This window comes from Choloepus didactylus, chromosome 4, assembly GCF_015220235.1.
Source record: "Choloepus didactylus isolate mChoDid1 chromosome 4, mChoDid1.pri, whole genome shotgun sequence".
NCBI lineage: Eukaryota > Metazoa > Chordata > Mammalia > Pilosa > Megalonychidae > Choloepus > Choloepus didactylus.
The window spans coordinates 124,575,216-124,592,499 of record NC_051310.1 but is presented as its reverse complement, the minus strand read 5'-3'; the positions used below and the strand labels follow the sequence as shown (position 1 = coordinate 124,592,499).

Below are 17,284 nucleotides of genomic sequence, written 5' to 3'. Positions count from 1 at the left end.
AATAGGGTATGTTATAGTGACTATAGTTAAATATATTATATTAAATAGTTATTACACTGGTCCTATGTAACTGTGTAGTTAAACTGGTATATGAAGTCATAGTTAAGGAATTTATATCTTGGCTGGAATGAAATTCATAAGCATACCACTATGTAAATTTTAGTAGGCAGAAAAGCTTTTCATTAAGCTGGTACTTATTTCTAAACACAGAAAAAATCCTTGATTATAATTATACAGACAAAATCTCAACAATGCAAAGTTTAAAAACTAGATACAAAGGTGATAGATTAAATATTTTATTAAAAGTGATAAATACTGTAGAATTTGTAAAGTATTTTGTGGATTAAGTAAGGCATCATCCATACCAAAAAACAAACCCTTGATAGCACTTAAAAATAAACACTTTTAAATTGCTTACCTTCTGCTTTCATGTAGTGCACGGAATAAGCAATGACTTTGTCTGAATTATAAAGTGGCCTCTCCCAAGCTAAAAGGATGGCTGAACTTGACATGGTTTCAGCATGCACATTATAGGGAGCACTAGGTCTGTCTTCTGACATCACTACAGTCAGTCTGGCTCTAGACAATATAGATCCTTGGCTATTCTCAGCCATGCATTGATAAATAGCATCATCTTCAGGAATAATCTGGTTAATTACCAGTTTACTGAGGAAAGAAAAAAAATTATTTCCATGAAACCTTCTAAGAATGATTTAAAAATAAAGTTTAGCTACTACAAAAGCACTCTCATTTTAAATGACAAACATCACTGAGCACAAAAATTGTGTAATCAGCTCTAACTTAAAAAAAAAATCTCTATTTCTTGAAATTATTCATTTTCTGAGTCTACATAAGTATTTGTGATATCCAAATACCTTTTGTTTTAGGTAACTGCTTAGTCTCTTTTTAAAAATTTATTACTGTATTTTACTCTGTAAGGCATCTAATTTATACAGTATTACAATTTATACTTAAAATTAAGGTAAACAAAAACTTAGAGTTTTGTTCAATAGGATGGAGAATGTTTATAAAGAAGATTCCTATTTATACCAATAAAAATGAGTTCTGAAAATTATTGTTTGACCTATGGAGGAATTCTTAGAGAATCTTCCTTTTATGGAAGAAGGAACTGAGACCCCAAAGAGTTAATATGCTTGCATGTAATAATTTAGCTAGTGGCTTCTCAGGACTACAACCCAGGTCTAGGACTGTCTAACATTCATTTCATTATTGTCTACCACTTCATAATTCATGTGAAAAATACAAAAGGATCTATGGCATGCTGATAATATAAATTTAAAGTTAATTTATCTTATTTATTTTTATTTATTTTAGTTTCATTTTAAATACCAAGGTCATTTAGGTGATTGATATTACTACTACAACCTTTCACATAAAAATTACTAAAGCCATTATATATCATCTAATATAGTAGCAAAGTGACATAGCCTACCTGTTGTACATTTTAATTCTACCATTTGAATGTATCCTCCTTCCGTTTTTCAACCATGACATTTTGGGTGAGGGGATTCCTTCAGCCTGGCATACAAATCGAGCAGTGCCAGCTCGAGGTCTCGTTAAACTTTCTGGCCATTCAACAAATGAAGGAGGAGCTATTTTTTAAAGAAAAAATAAAATATTTCTGTAGTCCCAACAGAAAGTATATAGATTCAAGGAAGAGTACAGCAAAAGATACAAGTTTCATATATGAAGATGATTGAAATTCTGAGCTTCCTGTCTAAACTCCACATACATCTATCCTAGATCACTTTTCTCTGCATTGCTCAGTTAAATATCCACTTCCACCAAGCTTCCCTATTGAGATCACCTATATAAACACACTTAAAATATATACACCTGTTCTAGTTTGCTAATGCTGCAGAATGCAAAACACCAGAGATGGATTGGCTTTTATAAAACGGGGATTTATTTCGCTACACAGTTACAGTCTTAAGGCCACAAAGCGTCCAAGGCAACACATCAGCAATCGGGTACCCTCACCGGAGGATGGCCAATGGCCTCCGGAAAACCTCTGTTAGCTAGGAAGGCAGCTGGCATCTGCTCCAAAGCTCCGGCCTCAAAACGGCTTTCTCCTGGGACGTTCTTCTCTAGCAAGCTTGCTCCTCTTCAAAACATCACTCCCAGCTGCACTCTCTTTCTTCCCCCCAAGTCAGCTCATTTATATAGCTCCACTGATCAAGGCCCACCCCGAATGGGCGGGGCCACGCCTCCATGGGAACATCTCATCAAAATTATCTCCCACAGCTGGGTGGGGCACACTCCAAGCAAATCTAACCAACACCAAAACTTCTGCCCCACACAAGACTATAAAGATAATGGCATTTGGGGGACACAATACACTCAAACTGGCACAACACCCACAATACTACTTAACTAAGCCTAATATGGAGCCATTTGTGAATGTACATAAGCAATCAAAAGATTAAAATTTTAGATTGGTGAATGGATGAAAAGTAGATAAATAGGAAGGAACATAATGGTGTGCAGGCAAAGAGGACGGTGACTTCAGAACAATTCTGTAGTTCTATCTTAAAATATTACTTTAATTTTCTCCAAAAATTCATCTTCGAATTAAAAGACTTCATATCAACGTTCATATCAGTGCTACAAAATTCAAGAAAGGCAGAAATAAACTATAAATGAGACAAAACAGCAAAATGTTAAAATGTAAGATTCTCCTGATTGCAGAATGAAAGAAAATGTACCTAGTACAGTTAAAGTTGCCGTGGCAACTGTAAAGTTGCGTGTGCCTGGGGTAGTGGCCCGACAAACATATACTCCAGCGTGTTGCAGCTTGACATTGGATATCATGAGATTACCATTTCCAAGTACTCGAGTATTAAAGACATCAATGGACTTGTGATCTATTTCAAAAGAGAACACTCCATTAAAACAATGTAACATATGATCTAAAATTATGTCAAAAGATGTAATCCAAGCCATAACATCAAATATAAAATGCTCCACATTAAAACCCTTTCTCTATGCACTGAAATGCCAAAAAGTTAAAAGTAATTTGATTGCCAAATTGTGTCTGTATGTAAAATAAATATTTTATAAGTTTCACTAGAATGAACAAAATTTAAGGAAAAGACTTTTTCCTCTTATGAGAAGACTTACCAAATCGGCTCCAAGAAATTATTGGTTTGGGATTTCCTGTGGCCATACATTCCAAAACCACTGTCTGATGAAGAGACGTCGTTACATTCTGTGGACCTGCTATAATGGTTGGTGTGTGAAATGATTTAGATTCCTTAGCTTTTTTTTTTTAGGTGTGAGGGGGAAGGAAGAAAAGAAAGAATACAAAAATAAAATGATAAATAAGATATAATAAAAGAAATGAGTTAAAACATCTATTCTTAAGTTATCATTCACTATTTTTTTCAAATAGCAAATGAGTTTTATTCAAGATTTTTAGAATATAGCAAATTTTGTGGCAATTTATAAATAAGTTTCCATTGTAATAATAAAATGCTACGTTGAAACAAGAAAACAATATAGCAAAGTGAATTTCCAAACATAAAGCATTTACCCTTTGTTCAGGGGTGGCTGACATTAATGCATAACTTCCTTTGTTTTTAAGAAAAGTTGATTGTTACAATCAGAAATATAACCACTAATTATACCTAAGTTCTGCCTGTTAAAAATATGTTCTCTTAGAGGATCCAATTTAAACATCTTATACTTTTCTTTGGTGATTTTTTTCCAAACAATGGTGGAAGTACTCCTTAAAGGACAAAACTCAGGAAATGTTTCTGATGGTGCTCAGCTCCATCTTGAGAAGTAGGTCTAGTTCAGAATGTAGCAATGAGGTAATAATTAACCATACGCTAATCTTATAAAAAATTAACAACTTTAGGTATCTTTGTTTTGGGTTTCCGTGGTTTAGAAGCATCCAAAATTTCTTCATAGTCTGTGCTCATTCCCTTTGCCAGTGACCAACTGTGACCATTCAATCTGAATTCTGATTCTCAGGGCCATCTTTCTTAAAACGTTCCACTGAGTCACAAAGTGCAGAAACCACCATCAGCGTCGAGTCCTTTAGGGTTATTAGGACAAGATCTGGACAAGTGCCCCATTTTCCCACAAACAAACCATTCTGCAAAAGGAAATTCACCAAGAGCTGGGTCTACTTTAGTCTTGCACTTGGTTATTTCATGCTCTGTGGAACACACTAGTAATACATTCCAATACCCATATCTTGATTCTCAAGGGCAGCCAGGCAATCTGTAATCCCATGGCCAGGTTTTCTACAATGGAAACATACCACTGTGTTTTTCTTTGCTGCCTGTTTTTTTAATCTTCTTGCTTCCTGTCGACAGTCTTTTTTTTAAAGCAATTGCAATTTCTTCCCTTACTTCCTGGATGTCTGTTGCTATTATCTCCCCATTTTGAGTCATCTGTGAGTTCTGTCTTAGGTATTCCATGAATCCAATCTTCATTCAAGTACTCTTTTTTCTTTTTCTTCTTTTTGTGTTTTCTCTGGGGTGCATCATTTTTAAAGGCCACCTATTGGTTTAGAGCTGTTTATCCTTTGGTAGGCTTTGGCTTGTACCCTCCGAGGACCTCTTTTTCATGTCCTCCTATGATGTTGCAGGCAAGGATCTCGTTATGTGTGGTAATGGCTTGTGCCCACCTGGTCATGGTTTCCTCAGAGGTACCTTGACCTCTGGTCAAGGCTTTTTAAGGCAGCAACCAGCGCACCAATCAGCATTAAAGCCTCAGCCCCACAATTGGACAGGTCCTCAACACTTGCTGAGGCGCAGAGCCAGTGAATTGGTGTGAGTCGCTGCACGTCACTTAACCCACCGCATGCACAGTGGGCGCTGAAGATTCTACGACAGTTACAGTGGAGCCAGGAGCTGTTCAAGAGGATGTGAATCACGCCTCCCCGCGCGAGAATCCTCCAGAGCAGCAGGGGGGCGAGCTTCCACCACGGTGACTATGCACTCGGGACCTCTGACTGAGGTTCAAGCCTTTATTTAATAAACTCCCACTAATCTTGTTAAGGATTTATATGACAGTGGAGAAGGGAAGGAATGCCAGAGTATTTCTGTCTTTATCTTTCACTTCAGGAAGCTCATAGATACTACTTAAAATAAAAACACAGCATTTAAACTTATATATAACTTCAGCTCTTCATGTTTTTCAAAATTTTGTTTTTCTAACTTTAAAGGATCTTTTAGGAAGTAATGTCTCATAATGCCTCTTGTGAAGAATAAACATTCACATGAAGTTCAACATGTCTTTAGTTCAGTTTTTCTTCCATTACATTCAAGTACATTTAAATTTGTTTTAAAATAAAAACGAGCATCAGTATGTAATCCTCTTTTAATAAAAGTTTGGGTTTCTTTATATTCATCTCTCTAGCTAGCTCTCCTTCTAGCTGTATTCATAAATGGTAAAAAATATTAAATTATATTCACTTAATAACGTTAATGATACTTTCTGCATGCTGAGTTTGAGGATACTGTTAAACTTTTATCTTTGTACTTTTTACATTGTTTAAATTCTTTCTAAGGAGCAATGCAAGGTTTTTATAAAGACAAACAATGATTTTTCTTAAAACAACAAACAAACAATACCAAGCTGGAAACAAATATATCTTAATTGCCAGTGGACATTTTGGTGGAAATAGATAATTATTAAACTCTTTTTCTGTTCTATTTTATATTTCTGAAAATCAAATTGAAATTTTTATAAAACAAATATTCAATCTCTCTTAAAGATCTTGCCATAACATATTAGCCTGTGACAGAGACTTGCTTAATAGATCAAAAATGGCCTTTTTCCAAATAGAATACAATATTTTAGATGAAATTAAAATATAATTTTATGACACATCCTTATAGTGAGGGAATAAAAAAATATATAGGAGTGCCAACAGAAACTCATAAAAACTGGAAAAAGCAACTTCTGGGAGGTACCTGGAATCACTGTCAGAGAGGCCTCCATACTTTTACGTCTGTGGGCTCCAGTAGCAGCAACACAGCGGTAATTCCCAGCATCCCCCTGAACAACATCATGGATCTGCAATGCCCCTGTTGGTAGGGCAGTTATCCTGTTATAAGAAGAGAGATAATTAAACTCTTCATCGAAGATTTTACATTTTACGGTAAAATATGTTCCATGAAAGGTGCTATTACATTTGTCTTTTTAAAGCACTAGATGTAATACTTTTATAAAATATTTGCTTGATTCTACAATTTTCATTTGAGTCACTACAGCTCTTTAAAAAGTAAGTAACCCTGCAGTGTGTAGTTTGTGAATCTGTCACAGTCTAATTTCATAGTCTTGTTTGACATTCTAGCTTAGATTTAGCTAACTGATGTCCAGAGTTCAGGATGATTGTTTCCAATTCCCGATTTTCTGCTTGTTAATATCTACGTTCTCTCCAAGATATATCTGGACATAAGTTAAAAACCAAAAGCACTTCCTTGGAATAGCTTCTTCCATCTCAGTGCTCTACCATTTCAGTAAATGATGTATGCCTACTTAGGAATACTGCTACTCATTAGGAAAGCCGTCAAACTTTTTGGAATGGCTGATCTCTTCCCCAATCACTCTCAGACATGCACGCATGTGCTTGTGAGTGTGCATGTGTGTGTGTATTTGTGTATGATGAAGGGAGGACTGGGAAGTTCAAGGTAGAGACAGGAGTGAGCAGCTACCTGGGCACACATGGAAGACTCTCACACCAGCACTGCTACTCCCAGCAATGAAAGTATAATTTGGTTTCCTAAAATCTTGGTCTGCAATCCAGGTACCCAGGTGGTCCCATGGTGGAACAAATGGTTGAGGAAAGGAACAAAGCAGGATAGGCTACTTGAATTCAGATACAGGAACCATACTCCATGTGTCAGAGAATGATGAAATGTCTTAAGAAACTGATTACTATCCCAAATGAAAATGAAGTCCACAAGGGTTTTCCCCCCATATAGTCTTAGGACAAAATCTTCATGCTACTTGTGTCACCTTCAGAGACAAAAGCTATGTTTACCTGTTCACAGCTATAGGAAGAGTTGTCCGATTTAATTCCCATGTTATAACTGCAGGAGGGTTTGAAGAAATCTTACATTCAAATCTAGCAACTCCTCCTTCTTGGACTTCAGTAGAAATTGGCTGAACTTCAAATGCAGAAATAGCTATAACATAAAGTTTGACAAATTCACAGTAAACACTTAACTATTCTTGAAAATAACATCATGCTAGTTACTATTTATCAGACTTCAACTTCTGCCCAGACATAAAACCAACCCAACTTAACTAGCACAAAGATAATTTCAGGAATAATTGTGGAAAAACCATTGGTCTCTTTCCCAATTCAAGGAGCCTGATATTTCTCAGTGAAATTCTAAATCGGTTCTCAAGAACTTATCATCTATTTGGAGAGAAAAAATGAGCCTAACAGAAGCAAAATAGACAACAATGGTACGTAATTTCATACTAAACTATGTGGAACAGACTTCAAATTCTATTGTATTTCAGAGGAGAGGGAAATTAATAAAGGTGAATTAGGTAAAGACCATTTACAGGGACTGGTTTTGAATTGGCTTTTGAAGAATCTATTAGATTCAGATGGAAAGAGAAAAATAGAACTCTTCAAGTGAATCAAATAACATGAAGTCAAGCACAGAGGCAATAAATGCACAGCCTGCAGTCATGGGATTGTGAGGAAAAAGCCAAACTATTTTAGAATATTTCAGATTAAGGACTCACGGGAAAGCACTAAAAGAGTATACATAAAGCAAATTTGTACCACGGTACAAATTAAGGCATCTCTGAAGATTTTTGAACAAAGGAGTGTAATGATAATAATAATCTGGAAAAATTTAATCGGATACTGGTGCACAGAATGGATTAAAGAAAAAAAATCCTCAAGTCAAAAGTCCAAAAATAGGCTATCTTAAAGGGATGGCAGAATTGGGTGGTGGGAGTGAAAAAGGGAGAGATTCTAGAGATATCTTGAAAAACACAAAGATCTGTTCTTATTGAACAAAGAAATGTCACTCTTTGTTGTAATCAAATGAGTTGGTACTGATGGAGTAGGAGAAAGAAGAGAAAAGAAAGAGAAAAGGAGAAAAGAGAGAGGAGATGGGGTTTCTGATGCATAAAGGATAGAGAAACCCAAGAGACTATTTTTAGGCTCCTGTGTTTTCAAAGCAGCGGTAAAACACTTGATGTGTTGATATTTTCTAGAGATGATAATTCTTTAACATTCTAGGCAGACCTCTAGGAACTGGTCTTCAGTGTCCAAGGTTTTACATTATGAAGGAGTCCAGACTCCACATAATAGTGCGGTTTCTTCCCTCTACTACATCTTCCGGGATGTAAAGAATGGGCTCCAACTGTGGTCTCCTCCCCCCCCACCTCTGACTTCAGCTCAAGTAATACATACACCTTTACAGTCTATCATTAAAGGGGAAAATTATGAAGAAAAATAGAGGGAATAAGAACTAAATGAATTTTGCTTCATTAGACTGGAAAGGATAAAAATGTCACAGAAGATTTGAACTTGACTCCATTAATTCGTGGATGGATCACAGGCCTTTAGATGTACAGGGCAAGGATAATGAATAATGGTGAAAATATTCTAAGGAGGATTTCTTCCAAAAGGATGAAGTGGGATAAAATAATTTTTATTGGGTATGTAACACAAATTTTTGCTTCCTCCAGAACAGTGGCTTTCAAACTTCTGTTTTCAGTAGATCCACAAGGTTACAACCATTTATACCACATTTGCCTTTTTCACTCTCATTTCTCTTGGGGGTACAGTGTTTTCCAGAAGCTAAATGACACGTGATATATCAAAAGACTGAATGCAGAAGCAGATATGTATCAGAGGTTTGCAAAAATGTAAAACAATTCCACTCTTCTAATTTTTTTTATGCTACAGAAACTAGTTATTTTGAATAAAATGTGTTATATTATTATATGATGGATCAATGATTTCATTTTTAAATGAAGTAGTGAATATTTTTAGAATTTATCAGTTTTATTTTCTAATACAGCAAAATTACTAGATATAACCTACATAAATAAAAGTTCTTTGGGGTCCTTGATTTTTAAGAGTATAAAGAGAGAGAATAAAATGTTTAAGAACTGCTATTCAAGAATACCACACTCTAAAAACCAATAGTTGTGTTTTTTAACTGCTTCTATAATCACTTACTAGGAAGTTAATCTATTTACAAACATTTTCACTGGATCAAACCTATGGCCCACCCACTGCTGTTCACCTAAGAAGAATCAGGAAATATATGGTTATATTCAACTTCAAAACACTGGTTCACAATCAGAATAATCTGATTTCTCTTAATGACAATATGTTTATCTTTTTATAATTAACTAAACTTATGCCAAATCCATTCATTTTTTTAGGAATTAGGACCTAAATTCTCTATAAGTTTGATGTCTGCTTTATGAATTATTAATTGCTCTTAATAATTCCATATTTACCTTTTACATGGGTAAAGGAGTTCTAGTTCTAATTGGCATTGATAATCCAGTCTACATTCAACTTACTCCACAAACTTCAAAATGAGAATTTTATCTTATTCTTTCCCGGCTTTTACCTCTCTAGACTGAAATGTCTAATATAGTTTAACCTTTCTTCTTAAAGTAGTAATTCCTCCGGCCCTGTCTATTTGAATAATTCATTCTTCTATTACCCTACCATGAATCAAATGTTCGATTCGGTAGTTTTACCTCCTATATCTCTCTCAAATCTGACTTTTTCTCTCCATCCCTAATCATCCTCTCTTTGATTCAGGCCATAATCATCTCTGGCCTGTAAGTCTTACAAGAACCTATTAGCTGATACCTCCCCTACCAGCAGAGTTACCCTCCAAAGTGATTTTCATAAAATTTTCTAGACTATCATTTGTGTTCCTGATGAATTAGTGCTTGACAAACTCTCTAGCCCTGTATTCAATCACTTACAATTATATTCCACTCATAATTCTCCAAATACACCATGCTCTTTCACACCTCTGAACTTTATGTGAGCATTTCCTTTTCTCTCAAATATCCTAGATCCCTCTGTCTACCTGAAATCCTATCATCCTTTAAAGCCCAGTTCATGTCTCCTCCTTTGGGAAGTTGTTCCTAACCTTTTTCTCTGCAACCCCTGTACACTGTGCTGCTTCTATCCCACAGTATTATAACCATTTATTCACAAGTCTTTCTCCCCTTCTAGACTATGAGCTCTTTGAAGGCTGGCAGTGAGTATACTTTTGCAGGATCACTTAAGACAGTGAATGGCTAAAACTCAGCATGAAAATAATGCTTGTTGAACTTACATGAAATTTTGGGGGTTTTCTCTAGTTCTATTAAGTCTTTAAGCACAGTGACCAGAATTGCAGGGAATGTCCCAGGTACAGATACAATGGCTTAGAATGAGAAGAAAATAGTGTTTTATTTTTTTTTTTGTTTGCTGTAATTCCAAATGATGACTAATATTTTCGTGGTATTTTATAGAGATCAAAATCTGTTCCTCCTGTGTCAAAGGATTTTTGTAAATACTAAATAAGCCAGGCTTTCTCCCCTCTTCTGCCAACTCCTTTGCATATTCAAATCCTTCTTCTCCTGGCTCCTTACTCTCAGCTTATAAAAGTGCTCAAATCTCTTCCAGCCTCAAAAATCAAAATAGAATTCCAAACCTCTTTTTAACCTCACATATCCCTCTAGGAGCTATACACCATCTCTTCTCCCCAAGGCACTGAAACTTCTCTGAGGAGTAGTTTATCCTGTCTCTCCCTCTCCCCTCTGATTTTATGCCTCAGTCAAGTCTCATCTGCCTTCTTCCCCTATTACTTTATTGGAGCAATATCTACAGTACTACACACTCTTAGCTGGCCTCTTAGTTCTCTGCCCCTTCTCTGCCTCCCTTGTCAGGTGTCCCCCTTCATCTGGTGCCCTTCCTCCCCAGGATTCTGTTCTCATTCTCCACATTCTCCAGTGGTAATCTCATCCACTTTCAGTTTTCAACCATATCCATGTACCCTGCTGATTCCCCAAATTATGTCTCCTGCCTAGATCACCATCCTCAGAGCTTCATAACTGTGGTTCCAACTGTCTACTGAACATCTTCACTTGGAATTTATAAAAATCACTCAAAGTCATTGTGTCCGAAATGAAATATTCTTCTTTCCTCCAAGCCTCTCTTTCTGTCAGTTTGTCACACCACTATCCAGCTATTCACCAGTACTACTGAATCCTTCTGCCCTCTCTTTATTTAATCAATCATCTAATTCCACTGATTTTAACCCCTAAACATACGTAAAATCCATTCCCCTATGTCCCTGTTCCAACACCTCCCAATGGACCACTATAACAGCCTCTTAACCGGTCTCCCTGCTTTTAGTTCTGACCCCCCAACCACCCAAACATCCTCCAGACATCCAGTGGTGTTTGATACGGCAACATGTGACCTACACATGGCTTCCATCTATTAATTCAAAGGCTTCTAGAGTCGACCCACTACCGCTAAAACCAAAAAGGGAATAATCTCACAACAGATGTGATTCTAATTTTAAATGCTATCAAAAGTATTGTGTCTTAGCAACATTCCTCAGTCTTTAGACCACTTAGACTAATTATTAGGAAAACTGAATGGATATATCCTTGCTACAGCAAAAAAAAAAAAAATATATATATATATATATCCTTCTTTATGCCAACTATATATACTTTAATTCTTTTTTACTGGAGACAGTTCCAACAAACAGATTTGTTGGCTGGCTTTTGCAAAAAAGAATTAGTTCGCCATCAATAACTACAAAACCAAACTGTTCACACGGTTAATATACTACAGTTTTACATAGTCAATCTTAGGTAGTGTCAAAACAATGAACATCTCTGCTATCAGAGATACAGAGCATAACTATATCATAAAAGAGTTAATGTCCACAAATATACATCAATATCAGTCCCATTATTTTTGTAACCATACCATGTATTTAGTTTGTAGTCAACTCAGTCACAGGCTCAGAATCAAGTAATTCTTCATAAATAAATGTGCCATGTGAACTGTCTCCCCCATCCGAAAAATATGTCAATCACATTTATTTTAGAAAAATTTTATCTGAAGTAATCACTTCAAAATTCATCCATCCATTCATTCGTTCAACAGGTATTTACTCAGTATCGATTGCATGCTAGGTGCCAAACTCCAATGATGAACAAAACTGTCGAGACCACCTTCAGGGCACCTTGTCTAATGGTAGAAAAAAGCATTTAACTAAATTACTATATAAGTACATAATTTCAAACTGTGGTAAATGCTATGAAAGAAAAGTACAGAGTATTTTGAAAGCACGTAACAGAGGCTTCAAGAAAATTAATAATGACAGACATAATAGCTTAACATACATTTTAATACCAGGCTCTGCTTTAAGTACATTATATATTCTAGGTTTATTTAATCCTCACAACTGTTATTATCCCAATTTTCAGTTAAGGGAACTGAGGCACAAAAAGATTAAGCAACCTGCTCAAGGTTTCACAGCAAGTAAGTGGTAAGGCTGGGATGTGAATCCAGACAATCTCCAGAGATCACCATGTGACGTCTCCATGAGTAAAAGTTTGAGATCCCCAAATCTGAATGTGGAAGATAAAAATTACTGGTTCTGCTTCCAAGCAATTCTGCTGCTCAGGTATAAGCTGCTATGCATTGGCTTTCTACCTGGGTAAGAATATGAGTTAAATTCCTAAATTTTCAGAACGGAGTAATTACTTTTAAGATTTTGTCTTCTAGAATTTAGAAGCTATTATGGCTCTCATCTCAAGCAAAAGTAAATGTCCTTCTAGGCATCTGTTGAAGACATGAATGTATATGTAAACTGAATTATTTATACTACCTCAGGAAGTTTATTTAGAAATCAATTATTTTCAAAAATTCTACTATTTAAAAATGACAGTTTACCTAATATGAATATTAGTTATTCTTTTATTGTTATTCTCTTAGCTATAAAGCCCACAAACATCGTGATGATCAAAAAAGCCAACTAAGTAGAGAAGCAGAGCTCTTAGAAGTAGGGAGACCAGTCAAGAGGCTATTAAAAGCCTACTTGTCCCCAGACACTCAGGCTGAGAGCAAACACCAGGTCCCCGAGAAGACCAATGTGGACACGGCCTTTGGGCCAGGTGAGGCACTGCCATGAACTCAGCTGGGGAGAAATGGCAGGCGATCAGTTCCTAGACCAAGGAAAGGTGGGAGGGAAGATGACAAGAACACTGAGCTGCTGGTTTAGGAATTCTTAATCCTCCCTGACTCAACCTAGGATTGGTTACAAAGCTCAGCTTCAGACGTGATTAACAGAGAAACCCTTAAGCACTGGGAATGAGCCAGGCTGGCCACTGTGTCATTTTGTCTGCCCCGGTGTGAAAGACGGCACTCCACACACCACAGGGCTTAATACACTCTTCCATGATCACAGCTGGCGGAAGCTTCCTCTAAAATCCAGAAAGCTATTTAACAGAGATTTGCACACTTTGAGAATGTTAGTCTTGAAATAAGTTTATTTTTCAAATTGTATCTTTTCCTTTAAATGGAATAAATTGCTACTCTTTGACCTAAAACAATTTTACTTTGGTATATAGTTTAAGAAAATGATACCATATATTCCCTAAGTTTGGAGTTTTCTATTTGTTCTCTTCACTGTGTGAGACAAGAATCATCCTCTCTTCATAGACAACTGAGACAGAGAGGTAGAAGACCTGCCAACACTCAACAGCAAGTTGGTGACAGTATAGAAACAGATCCCAGCTTCCTGACTTCTAGATAAGGTTTTTTTTTTTTTTTTTTTTTTTAAAAATAGTTAAGAAAATTTTATTTCATTGAACAAAACTATGAAAATTTTCAAATGCAAAGAATAAATAACCAACAAAATAAATAGTTCCAAAACGTCAATCCCAAAAATGAATCACTGAGTTCGGAAGACACTAACACAATAATAAGTGTAATCTAGGGTGTTGTTGTTTTACTGTGTATTCTTTCAACTATTTTTAAAGCTGATCAAAATTGAATGCTGTAAACATTAGGTTACATCTACGCTTTTTAATCCTACCTTATATATATAAATACAGACTTGAATGTTATAAATATTTCTACACAGTCATGTCAAATTTCTGTAATTGTGAAAGTAAATATGGGACAATTAGTTGGTTTCAAATGCAATACTTATGATCTAATTCTATGGGATTCAATACAATGTTAATAGTATATTCTAAAAATAGTATAACTACATATATATTCTAGAAATAAACTTTCTTTGTAGTATTAAAAAAAAAAAAAAAAAAAGCCCACTTGCGGTTGTGCCCGAGAGTCTACCCCAGAGTGCCTCTTTGTTGCTCAGATATGGCCCTCTCTCTCTAGCTAACCAACTCGGTAGGTGAAGTCACTGCCCTACCCCCTACAAGGGACCTGACTTCCAGGGGTGTAAATCTCCCTGGCAAGGCAGGATATGACTCCCAGGGATGAATCTGGACCTGGCATCGTGGCATTGAGAACATCTTGACCAAAAGGGGGAAGCGATATGAAACAAAATAAAGTTACAGTGGCTGAGAGATTTCAAACGGAGTCAAGAGGTCACTTTGGAGGGCATTCTTATGCACTATATAGATATCCCTTTTTAGGTTTTAGTATATTGGAATAGCTAGAAGTAAATACCGGAAACTATCAAACTGCAACCCAATAGCCGTGATTCTTAAAGGCAATTGTATAACTATGTAGCTTACATGGGGTGACGGTGTGATTGTGAAAACCTTGCAGCTCACATTCCCTTTATCCAGTGCATGGATGGATGAGTAGAGAAATGGGGACAAAGACTGAATGAAAATAGGGTGGGATGGGGGGATGATTCGGGTGTTCATTTTTACTTTTATTTTTTATTCTTATTTTTATTCTTTCTTATGTAAGGAAAATGTTCAAAAACTGACTGGGGTGATGAATGCACAACTATATGATGGCACTGTGAAAAGATGATTGTATACCATGGATGACTGTATGGTATGTGACTATATCTCAATAAAACTGAATTTAAAAAAAAAAGAGGCTATTAAAACAGATGAGAGGACTCGGGCAAGATGGCGGCATAGAGAGGAATGGAAGCTAAGTAGTCCGCCTGGAACAACTACAAAAAACCAGAAACAACTAGTAAATAATCCAGAATAACTGTGGGGGGACAAATGAGACCATCCACTCATCATACACCAACCTGAATTGGGAGGAATGCCACAGAACACAGCATAAAATCTGTAAGTAAAACCTGCGGAACCAAGTCATGAGACCCCCTCCCCCATAGCCCGAGCTGCAAAGCCTCGTGGTGCCAGAGAGAAGCTCTCTCCCAGCAAGCGAATATAGCTCAGCTGAGCTCCAACTGGGGTTTTAAGTAGCGAGTGTGAACTGCTCACTACAGGTACGCATCCCCAAAAATCAGACAGAGGCTTTGGGTGACGACTGACCTGGGAGAGCTGGAGGGTCACCTTGGACTGGGTCTCAAGGGGACTATCTGTTTCTTTTTTGGCTCAGTAGAGAAAGCCCCAGTCATTTTCAGTTTCCAGGGCTGTGACTCTGGGAAGGGTGGAGACAGCACAAGCAGAGAGCGAGACCACTGAAATGCTAATGACCTCCACCTGAGGGGTCTGTCTTCTCTAGGAGGAAAGGGGTGGGGCCCTTTCCATTCAGAACCAGACCCCAGAGCCTGGGGGAACACGGCCATACCTCCTCACACCAGTCACGAATTACAGGCTAACAGGCGTCACCTGCTGGGCAGAAAAGCACAGTGACCTGAGGCATCAAAGGGTGGAGCAATTTTCTAAGACACACCCTCAGGGAAACCAGATACTGAATATTTCTTCCCTCTGGGACCTGAGCCTGTTCTGGTCTGGGAAAACCTGATTTGGATAACCAAGGAAACCATGGCTAGACAACAGAAAATTACTACCTACACTAAGAAAAACAAAGTTATGGCCCAGTCAAAGGAACAAACGTACACTTCAACTGAGATACAGGAATTTAAACAACTAATGCTAAATCAATTCAAAAAGTTTAGAGAAGATATTGCAAAAGAGATAGAGGCTGTAAAGGAAGCACTGGACACATATATGGCAGAAATCAAAAGTTCAAAAAAACAACTAGTAGAATCTATGGAAATGAAAGGCACAACACAAGAGATGAAAGACACAATGGAAACATACAACAGCAGATCTCAAGAGGCAGAAGAAAACACTCAGGAACTGGAGAACAAAACACCTGAAAGCCTACACGCAAAGGAGCAGATGGAGAAAAGAATGAAAAAATATGAGCAACGTCTCCGGGAACTCAAGGATGAAACGAAGTACAATAATGTACGTATCATTGGTGTCCCAGAAGGAGAAGAGAAGGGAAAGGGGGCAGAAGCAATAATAGAGGAAATAATTAATGAAAATTTCCCATCTCTTATGAAAGACATAAAATTACAGATCCAAGAAGCGCAGCGTACTCCAAACAGAAGAGATACGAATAGGCCTACGCCAAGACACTTAATAATCAGATTATCAAATGTCAAAGACAAAGAGAGAATCCTGAAAGCAGCAAGAGAAAAGCGATCCATTACATACAAAGGAAGCTTCATAAGACTATGTGCGGATCTCTCAGCAGAAACCATGGAGGCAAGAAGGAAGTGGTGTGATATATTTAAGATACTGAAAGAGAAAAACCACCAACCAAGAATCCTGTATCCAGCAAAGCTGTCCTTCAAATATGAGGGAGAGCTCAAAATATTTTCTGACAAACAGACAATGAGAGACTTTGTGAACAAGACACCTGCTCTACAGGAAATACTAAAGGGAGCACTACAGGGTGATAGAAGACAGGAGTGTGTGGTTTGGAACACAATTTTGGGAGATGGTAGCACAACAATGTAAGAACACTGAACAAAGGTAACTATGAATACGGTTGAGAGAGGAAGGTGGGGAGCATGTGAGACACCACAAGAAAGGAGGAAAGATAAAGACTGGGACTGTGTAACTTGGTGAAATCTAGAGTATTCAACAATTGTGATAAAATGTACAAATATGTTCTCTTACGAGGGAGAACAAGCAAATGTCAACCTTGCAAGGTGTTAAAAATGGGGAGGCATTGAGGGAGGGATGCAATCAGCATAAACTAGAGACTGTAACTAATAGAATCATTGTATTATGCTTCCTTTAATGTAACAAAGTTGATATACCAAGGTGAATGCAGATAAGAGGGGGGGATAGGGGAGGCATGTTAGACACT

General features: G+C 37.0%; 1 protein-coding gene across 1 annotated transcript in view; it reads right to left on the bottom strand.

Annotated features, from left to right (window-relative positions):
- Nucleotides 1-17,284, bottom strand: part of PRTG (protogenin) — a 142,921-nt gene that overhangs the window by 72,181 nt on the left and 53,456 nt on the right. The window contains exons 3-8 of the mRNA XM_037833886.1: nt 7,022-7,166; nt 5,949-6,082; nt 3,142-3,279; nt 2,727-2,885; nt 1,454-1,613; nt 419-666 (exon numbers count right to left, since the gene is read on the bottom strand). Of these exons, the coding sequence (XP_037689814.1) occupies nt 419-666; nt 1,454-1,613; nt 2,727-2,885; nt 3,142-3,279; nt 5,949-6,082; nt 7,022-7,166 (984 nt within the window). The remainder of the gene's footprint in view (nt 1-418; nt 667-1,453; nt 1,614-2,726; nt 2,886-3,141; nt 3,280-5,948; nt 6,083-7,021; nt 7,167-17,284) is intronic.